General features: G+C 33.4%; 1 protein-coding gene across 11 annotated transcripts; it reads right to left on the bottom strand.

The window, feature by feature from the left end:
- Positions 1-720: 720 nt before the first annotated feature.
- On the bottom strand, positions 721-9037 carry LOC142351138 (essential MCU regulator, mitochondrial-like). Of its 11 annotated transcripts, none has more exons than XM_075403237.1 (4): positions 8696-9037; positions 4128-4228; positions 2191-2320; positions 721-895 (listed from the first exon to the last, which is right to left on the bottom strand). In XM_075403237.1, exons 1-4 carry the CDS (start codon positions 8709-8711, stop codon positions 807-809), a joined length of 336 nt encoding a protein of 111 aa, XP_075259352.1. In that variant the 5' UTR covers positions 8712-9037; the 3' UTR covers positions 721-806. The 11 variants fall into 11 exon arrangements, with proteins under 11 accessions (XP_075259352.1, XP_075259362.1, XP_075259361.1 ...); XM_075403247.1 differs by having other exon boundaries at positions 8653-9035; XM_075403246.1 differs by having other exon boundaries at positions 4128-4297; positions 8696-9035.
- Between the last annotated feature and the right edge of the window lie 1339 nt (positions 9038-10376).

The raw sequence follows: 10376 nt of genomic DNA, 5'->3' as shown, positions 1-10376 counted from the left end.
AATATTTTTTTGATCAACTACTGAACATCACTGGAACATCAACGGAACTCGAAACAAATACAACTGCAATAATTATATGTCCAGTAGTACCCAGATTTCACATTTAGCCACAACTTTTTATCATAAAAGAACGGTATTAATCATGTATTTTGACAAAAACCATGCATTAACGTGTTGTGTGATTTCATTGTTTTGGTCATACTGTTTCAAGATATCCATTCAAAAATCATTCATTCCTTTTCATGGTGAAATAAGCTAAATTGTGCATAAACATTTTTAAGATTCTGCTTGCATATTAATATAGAACGATATCCTCTATCCGAGCACGATCTTCATTTACAAACAGTCTACGCGTTGCATACGTCTTTAAACGGATCAGGCAATAGAGCTCGGAGCACTACGGAAACTTCTGAGTCAGCGCTGAAAAATTTGTGAGCATTCTGAAAAGCTGAGCTGATCTAGCATCGTTTTCAAAGCCTTGTACTTTCATCAAAACGTTTAGACGAAAACAAGGAATTTGGCCGACACGTTCTGCAAAAAGCACTTGATTAACCCTGTATTTTGGCCAAAAAATCTTTTTTATATGGTCAGCATTTTTTCTGCGGTGCACTGCTTTTCAGGGCTCTGTCCACAATAATTTTAGCTGCCTCGTTTCTGACTCCTCGCCGCTTCTTGAACATATTTTAAAAAAAGTTTGCCTTTTGAAGGAAAAAGAGCTAATAAAACTAGTGAGAATAAAATTGTTCAACAAAGTTTTTATTTTCTATAGAGCGTCACATAATTATGATAGAAAGTTTGCGTTCTGTTTAATCATCATCCTCGTAAACGAATATGTCACTTTCTTCTAGAAATGATGCAATCTGCTTAGCAACCCATGCACCCGCTAGAATCATTCCTGAAACATACAAAGAAAACAATGATGACCTTTTAGATCACACGGCTTCCCGCTTTGTCACCCCTATTTGTTTAACCCCTATCATTGTTCGCCAAATACTGCAACCCTCTATTATTTCCTCCCCATTTTAATCCCATTTAGTTCGTGTTCATGAAACTAGTATTATAATCATTCGGCCATGCCTCACGTGCCATGGCTACTCTTCAGTGGCCCATGGGAATTGATATGAAACTATTAGAAGCGATCATGAGATTACATTACCGCTTAAATATATACAGCGTAAAGTCCTGTGCTTCTATACCCGATAAAGATATTAGTATACTATTAACATTCAAACAATCAAAGTTTTATGTTTCATATATGAGTTTCGTTGATTAATAGAAAAGACTCAGAATGTCATCAAAATTGGAAATATTCAGCTCTGACTACCAAATTTTATTTTATGATTCTTGTTTGATAAACAGAAAATCATATAACTATTGTAACTTTTTTTGACTACTGAGAAACCATGCAATTCATATATAAATTTGTTTGGGTTCTAGGAATCATCTATGTCCTTCAATGGTTACCAAGAATTCGTACAATAGTCAACATGGGTTATCTAAAAGCTGATAATATTGATGCAACTATTGCACCAATGATTAACGCAACTGATGCACCAATGTAAGTGGATCAAAACCAGCGCAATGCTTACACACTAAAAAATTCAGGTGATTTTACCTGAACAAACACCTAAACTTACCTGAAACGCTCAGGTAGTTTTGCCTTACCTGAACTTACCAAAACCAACAGATATGGTTGTTTAAAAAAGTTTATATGCAAGTAGGAGGCTGTACACTATCAGGTTTGATACACTATCTGTTTTTTGTTGAAAAAAAAATTTTTGATAAAATTTTCTACCAAGTTTTGCAGTTCACCAGAAATTGAGACTTTTTAAATGATTTCAACTGTTCTGAGCAACCAACAGCTTGCCCATTTGCATTAAAATGAATTTAATACCCGTTAACATGTTGCTCCACTTGCTAACCCTCTTATTAGGGTATGCGAAGCATAACTGGGTCCCATTTACATACTAAGTGAAAACAAAACTTGGATGACTGAAAAAAGGAAATAGCTCTAAGAATAAAGTGACACTATAGTGAGACTACTGCCTTAAAGTGACATTAGAATCATACAAAACATGGTCTTTCTCATTACAGCGCACACTAAGTTGTAGCCCGCCCCGTCATAGTATATACATGGAAAAACCCAAAATAGAGCCAAAGAGGAATGACCCAAAAGAATACACATCTTACCTGGAAACACGACGGCCTCCGGTACAATAGCACTTAAATTCTGATAAGGTTGAGTCGCAATTCCTCCATTCACGTTTGTCCGAAGATTCCCCTCATGGTAACACCGCCTTCGCACTAGTTGAAACGAATTCTAAAACAACAACGCAATTATTGTTGAGAACACCGCTTGGATTTTGGACACTACTGATTCTTGGAAATTTCCTTACACTCAGCGCATGTCGTACAAAATTTCACTCAATTCAGTTTACATCTTTATTAATTAAACACTGAAAATTTCGAACTGGAAATCAAACAAACAGTATTTCAATTTTCAGAACATATTTTATACATTGCGACATTGTTACTAATTTATCATGTTTCATATGTAATATGGAATAGGTTTCAACATCAAAATAATCTGATCCTCGAAAGTTTCAACAATTTTGGAAGATCTTGCGTTAAAAACTTAGAATTCTTATCTGATAAAAAAACATGAACCTGTTTGCCAAAATTTGCTAATATCAATCGCTATGTTATTGCTAGATTTTAAGAATTAGCATTGCATTTTGTCTGACGGACATAAAGCGTCGCTGTCTTAAAATTTTTTACTACTTTTTTCACTTAGAGCTAGCTCCAAATTAAAATAAAAAAATCTGAGTTTTTAACGTTAGCGTTTAAACAACTGATTCGTTGAAAAATTTAACATCCGAAGTCAGATATAATAATAATAATCATTGTTTCCATCAGTCAATAAAAATCTTCACAATTACCTTTACAAATACAATCATATTTTGGACTGGCTGAACACTTTTGGGCCGATGGCCCGTTCTCAAGTGTCTCATTCAGTTTATCTTGATGAAAATGGTTCAAAATGAAAAAAAGAGAGGAAGAGGAAGAACAGTTTTTCTAGGTACCATTAAACCTGGCAAAAAAATAAATTTTATGTAATATATTTGTAATAGCATGACACGAAGATTTTGTAAAAATGAAGAAGAGTGTGATTATATAAATTAAATGTAACAAGGGATAGCTGTAAAAAGAAGTCTATCCAATATAGTTCACATTTGGTGGTTATTTTAGCTTCCGGTAGTTATATAATATTATTGCTTTTTCATAATTTAAGAAATTTTTTTCTATCATATTTGTCATTGTAGTGCGAACATATCTCTATATCAGTGCCCATGGAACAAGTGTCCAGTGTAGGCAGAATATATATTCACTTAATCCGTTATTTTACTTTTAAAGTAAGATAGCAATACGGGAGGCTAGCAATAACTTTTTTGAAAAATGTGATGAGGTATGTTGTTTTTTATTCGACGATACTATCTTTTAACTAGAGGTTTCTTTTTGAATAAACCGAACGAAACAATAGTTTTGAGTGTAGAGTCTTTAAAAATACAGAAAATTTTTAATGAATCAATGGACTAGACTTCTGAAGTCTATTGATCGCCTGACAAATCTAAACAAGATTTTTTATGTGTGCCATAATATGTCATTAGATTTGAAAACTGCAGGAGACAGAAATCTTTTCTGTGAATTGTCCGCCAATCACAGACTGAGAAGACTCTATTTTTTTTTTGTATATCGCCTGCTTGAACACTTTAGGTAATCCAATGATTTTCACTAATATGTGTAGATCGTTGACTCCGGCAGTACTCTTTAACTTTGCAGTAATAGTTGAAATTTTCCTTCAGTGTTTTCCTGAGTGAGTTAGTCACGCAGAGTTAGGTAAATCTACATCGCGCAAAAATAAGTAGCCATTTATCTATAAACTTTAAGGCAATAGAGAGAACCTACAACGGGTCTGCTTTAGAACCAATTCAATTTCATTCAAATGTTTTATCAACAGTTCTGACAGAAATAACACTTTCAATCCCCAGTGTTTTATGGAAAAATCTATTGGAATACATGACGCATTAAGCTGCAGCAGTTTTTGATTAAAATGAAAATGTTTTTACCTGTTGTGACGTCAGCAGGCAACTTCTGTGAGATAACTGGGTGAATAATCTTCTTGTAGGTTGTCGCATTTTTGGGTAATCAATTTGTACAGAGAATGGACCTAATTTACATCAGAGGTAACTGGGTTAACTGGAGGAGTGAATAAATAATGGAAGCGAAAGCTACAATGCTGGAAGCAAAATTTATACGTTAAAGTGGTGGTGGTGGGGGGGGGGGGTGGTTCGAATAGAATTAAGAAGTGAATGCAGTTGGCCTATGGCAGCGCTCAGCTTTTTTTTGTCTCGTAACACGTATTTAAACTAAGCTTTTTGTTGTTTTGGTATCGTCAATAAAAGTGACAAGCAACCCTATTTGTTTTGATACGGTATGTATAAACAAAGGAGTAAATTAGCTGTGAAGGCTTCCGCTGATTTATAATCGAGTTATAGCTAGCAGAATAAACAAATTTACCACTTCTAGGGAAATTGTTTTTCCAAGGAAGGTAAATTTTTCGTGCTTTTTAAAACCGCCACGCTATGCCGTAAATCAGGCGCAATTTTTGATTTCAAAATTTTTTCCACGCTTTTTTTTTCACAAAGATAAAAGTCAGATGAAATTCAGAACGGCTTTAAATAAATTCTATTTGAAATAATTCGTCAATTATAGCTGAATATTTCCTCTTGTCAACAATTTATTGTCGTAAATATAGATGCACATATAAAACAAAATATTGACGAACTCTTGTAAGCTTTTTAAAATGGCTTGATAACGCTTATACGCGTGGTCGAGCTCAGAAAGAAAGCGTTTTTTTTCTTTTTCTTTAAGCTTTTCAAAAATAGATTACTTTATTCTTCTTATAGACTGCGCAAATAGAATTGAGCCGAACGTATATAAGATCAAAACTGTGGTCGATATGCATATATGCTAATATTCGCGCTTTCCGTTTGGTTTTAAAAAGCGAGAGTTAATAGAAGTTCAAATGCAGTTGGTCATTTTTCATGGTGTAAATTTTTGTACCTTTAAATTAGATATAAAACTCAATCATTTTTACATGTATAGTTTAAAAAAAGAAAAATTGTACATAGTAGACTATAGTAAAAGTTGTAAATTTATTTCCTCAAAATAATAAATACATTCCATTGAACCCCCCCCCCCCCCCCTCCCCCACCGTCCCTTCTCACAGCCCCTACCTCCAAAAAATATATATGAAAAAAAGCATCTACGGTCTCTGCCGGCGCTCTCGTTACCAGGTAATCATGTCTGCCATATATTATAACCATTTAGTTATGACCTGACGTTAAAGTTGGGGATACAATTTGTTTTCCAAATAATGAATTAGAAAATTAGAAAAATAACCTCTAAGCCAGTTCTCAGACTATAAAATGCTCAAAAATTTCAATACAAGAAAGTCTCTTTGTATACCATATGTTTTGAACAAACAGAGATGCTAGCATTGTAGATGTTTACTGTTTATTATATAACATCTGGTAATGTATGGTTAAGAAGAGTACAATACAAAGCAAAGCCTTCAATGGCCAGAGATGAATAATACAGTTGCAGTTTTACTATGCATAATAAAGCATATATACAAAAGGTTTGAGTGTATACTTCTGATGAAGTGGTCACTAAGCGTCATACAATTTTGTATTAGCTAACCGTAGACTCAAAACTGAACAATTCAAATTAATTTGATTCTTTTTTAGCCATTTCGATGTTTTCTTCATCAAATACTGTTGGCAGTACGTTTTCGAGAAAGCAGGAATTTAAATAATTATCAGTCGCAAAACGGCGTGGTGGTTGCGACGTTATATTTTTTTTAAAATTGTTAAATTTTTCTCTCAAGAAAACATAATTGCTCATTTTTTAATGTTATTTTCAGAAACTAGCCGTTTTCTCCTAGTTTTGTCCAGTTAAGACCAGCCCAATGAAATGTGGGTTAGTGTCTTTACTCCGGCCCAAAATCTTTGATTATTTTTTTTCTATCGATATCTTGTGGAGAATTAAAAAAGAGCATAAGAAAATGCCTTAAAAAACTGAAAAGCATGATAAGGAGACCTATTAATTTAAAAAAATTTTTTTTGCAGATAAATTGCGGTTTATTTTTAAATTTTGATCATAATGTAGAGTGTCAAAAATGCAAAAATTAAACAACAAAGATTGATTTTCAGATACATTAATTAGATCTGATAGAACGAAGTCAGATATAAAATTAAGCAAATATTGACACAACTTTTACACCCAAGATGTATATGTTAGTGTGCATAATAATAGCGTGGAAAACTTAAAAATTAAATTGCTCGCAAACTATTGCATCCCAGAGGTTGGTAGCAGAGCAAATCAGCGTTGAATAAGTCTAGAGACATTCTTTTTTTCTCGATGGCCAGTGCCTTAATCATGTCAGAATTTATACTGGCTAGTCCTGATTTTTGAGTAAAGTTTACTGCTTCAAAAATAATACGTTTTACTTAGCTCCCGCCAACAAGGTTTGTTTCATACAAGATTCGAACGTCAACTTGGGAACATTTAATTCGCATAACCATCAAGCTGAATGGATTTTTGGTAATTGACTACAAACTACTAAGTGCAAAGAGTGTGTATGTTATTATAGTATTTACCAGTTATAAGCCACAAAACTTTGAATTTATTCTGCTTAGACTTAATTTTGGGGTATGAGTTTTTTTCAAACACTTTAGCACTTTAGCTTTTAGCCTGGGCGAACTGTAAGACCTCAATATAATCATAATGAAGAAAAACTGCACATTGAAAAACTTAAAATATTTTGGAGACCCAGTGTTCCAGAACTGAATCAAGGTTGATGGCAGAGAAATCAGCACTGAATCAGTCTAGAGACATTCTGGTTTTCATGATGGCCATTACCCTGTTCATGTCCCAATTTACACTGATTAGTCTTTATATTTGAGTGAAAAATACAGCGTGAAAAAGCAATATAATCAGCTTGATTCCCGCCAACAAGGTTTGCGTTATATTCTATTCGAACTTGCGCAAGGGAAATTGTAGCATTTAATTTGCGTAGTAAGTAACAACAAAGCTCAAATGAGCTTTGTCGTAATTGCTTGTAAACTAGCTTATGTATAAATAGTGTGGATACTACTATAACCAGTTATAAACTAAAATTGTATGACATTATTATGTTCAGAATTGATTTTGGGCTAAAATTCATTTTCAGAATATACAAGATTGATTTTGCACGGGCGAACTCTATGACCTCAATATAAGCATAAAGAACAAAAATTGCACAAACACTTAAAATATTCTGGAGATGCAGTGTTTTGGAACTGAATTAAGTTTTTACTGTTGAAATGTGCTTTTTCAGTACTGAAATTTTCTGAGACTCAAGTCGGGGATCATAACAAAAAAATTAAACATGATCAGGAAAATTAGTTAGCTTAAATGTTGTAATTAAATTGACTCATAAGCTTGAAAAATTTCCTTCTGGACAACAGTTGTTAAACCTTGGCTTTTCCCCATTCTACTTGCGCCCAAAGCTGGAGTGTTGGTATTCAATAACAGTTGTGATATAAATCGTCCGCTGTTTTTACACGAAGTTTTTTTGGTGTAATTAACTTGGATAAAAAAAATCTATCAATAGCAAGTTTCGGCGATATAAATTTTGTTGGCTGACAGCCATTGTATATATGCTAGAATCCTTTTGAGACGATTGTAACAACGGATTTAATTTTCTTACATCATAATCAACCCCTATCATTTTTTAAAACAATTTTTCGTTAATTTCGCTCAATAAAATTTAAAAATTTTGAGGGAGATTTCCTTAAATGTGACCCCGATTACCACCTAAGCTCTTTTTTGGGGCCACAGTTTCCTTGGGGTCAACAATTGACACATGTCCTCACAATTGCTGGTATTTGATTTGCGAGAAATTTGCGTAGAGCGCGATTTGAGAAATTAATTTGAAATAGAAAAAATCAACATATAAAAGCCGTTTTTCAACTTTTGAGTAGTAATATTTCGTTTTTATATCTTTTTCTTCGGTTATTTTTGTATATGGAAAGTTATTTATATAATTATGTCTCGCAACAAATTTGTTTTTTAATTGCAGTTTAAAGAATAAGTACAAGGCGTTTTAAAAACCTAAAGATAAAGTTGCGACAATGTGTGAGATTTGTGTAAAATTACAAGTAGAAAATTTAATGGAGATTGAAATTAGTCATTGAAAGGAAAATGAAAACAAATGAAACGAAAAATGGAGTGATAAGTGCGCAATTTAGAGATGTGAATTTTTTTGCTCTTTTTGCTTGGAAGCGTTCTCTAACCTATCTCAGATTTCAATTTGAATTTTAAGTAGTCTAATGACGTCTTCAATTTGTTGGAAGTTGCAACTTGAAAAGCTTAATGCAAATTGATTTCTGAATTGTACTTAGCTGTTTTAGCTGTGTCTTCATCTTAAAAATGTAAAATGACAAATGCGCCGTTGAAAAAATTACAAAATATAGTTCTCTAATCAGGAACGGTAAAGTACTAGTCTTTTTCTGCTAAGTGTAACTTGAACAGTAAGAACAAACTCACATAAAAAGTTTGAAGTCGCTTAAAATAAGAAAACAACACAAACTGCGCAGAATTTTCATGAATACTTCTTGTAAGTCTAAGAATTGTAAATTTTATCGCTATTTTAAGCCCCAAGCCATAATTTCAGACACTCAAATAACGAATAAAATCCAAATATTCCTTTAACAGTCTAGTAAGTATTAAGTGTGTCTGTAACGAAATGAAAAGCTTCGCAAAAGTGTAAGACCCTGCGAAATTTTGTCCCCCGAAGCTTTTGAAACTGAAATAGTTGTTCAAGTTCTCGAATTCAATTGCTTGCTTTGCGACGGTCAAATATAGCCGCAATCAAAACGCATAAATCGTAGACCTGCTAAGTTTGAATGTGTGTTTTACAATAAGTGCTTTAAGCAAACTTTACACAAAGAAAGACTTGGATTTGCTCATAGCCCAGTTTTGATTTGTTTCAGTAATTTAGCTGACTTCAGTTTTATGTCAACTGAAGTTTCGAGTGTGCAAATAAGAAAATGTTTGAACTCGAGTAACTGTGGGTTCAAAATTTGACAAAACGATATATGTAAAACGTCACAAAGGCTGAAACACTTGATACTAGGTAATAAAGTTAAGTTAAAATATATCAACACCTCAGCCCCAATCATTTTGAAGTAAATTACAGGAAAAATGGAATGAAACTGATATTGGTCGATCAGAGAGAAAACAAAGGGACGGCATTTTATCTCAAATTACATAGCGCTTTGATCGGGTATTATATATTTTTAAGAAGTGTTTCAGAAGATAGACAGATTGAGAATATCTCAATAGCTAGTTTGCTGTACGTCTTTGCATTTTATGTGAGTTCGAAACAACAAGAGTGAGGAATAAAAATGACGTTCCAATGTTTTCCATTGCGTCAATGCATTTTGACAACGATTATACAAAATAAGGTTTCAGAAGGAAATGGAAGACATGCAAGATCTTGATCTTGATTCAATTTTCCTATCATGTTAAGGTGTGAAACCTGTCCTAATTGCAACTAGGGTCTCCAAACATACTTTTTAAAGGAAAAGAATAAGTATGTCAACAATTTGATATTTTGCAAGTTTTGAATTGTTATGCAGAATTTACGCCCCATTTGATTCCACTCAGCGCTATGGTGATTCACATCCAGTGTGTGTGTGTGTGTGTGTGTGTGTGTGTGTGTGTGTGTGTGTGTGTGTGTGTGTGTGTGTGCGTGTGTGTGTCGGTCAAAACTCGTTACAAGGGAGAAATTTGGTAATCACCTCATGCGCGGGATAATTGAGAGTTTAATTAACATTTTTGATGGATTTTCGTTTTCTTTGCGTTAAATAGACAATAGCCAAGTGAATAAAGCAACGCGTATTTTTCCTTTTGATAATCAAATATTCAGCATAGTCAGGTATTTTTCATTCTATTACAATTTATATAGATTCCAGTGAACTGAAAATTGGTATATCTTGATAAGAAACATACTGAATCTTGGTAAATCTTGCCAAGATCTTGCCATGGTACTTAACAAGAATACATCAAGATGTGTGCGAGCTTGCAACTTCTTTGCATGGCTGTCAAGAAACAAGATCTTGGCAAGATTTTTCTGTTACCTCATATTCTTCTGTTATATGTCAAAGATTTTTGTGAAAAGTTGGAAGGTGAAAATGATGTTGTTCAATTTGCGGATGACACTAGTATTATATGCAAATTTGAACGCAATGAAAATATTCACCAAAAAT

This window comes from Convolutriloba macropyga, chromosome 12, assembly GCF_964194025.1.
Source record: "Convolutriloba macropyga chromosome 12, txConMacr16.3, whole genome shotgun sequence".
In the NCBI taxonomy this organism is placed as follows: domain Eukaryota; kingdom Metazoa; phylum Xenacoelomorpha; order Acoela; family Convolutidae; genus Convolutriloba; species Convolutriloba macropyga.
Note: the sequence above shows the minus strand (reverse complement) of the source record. Positions and strands in the feature narration are given on the sequence as shown.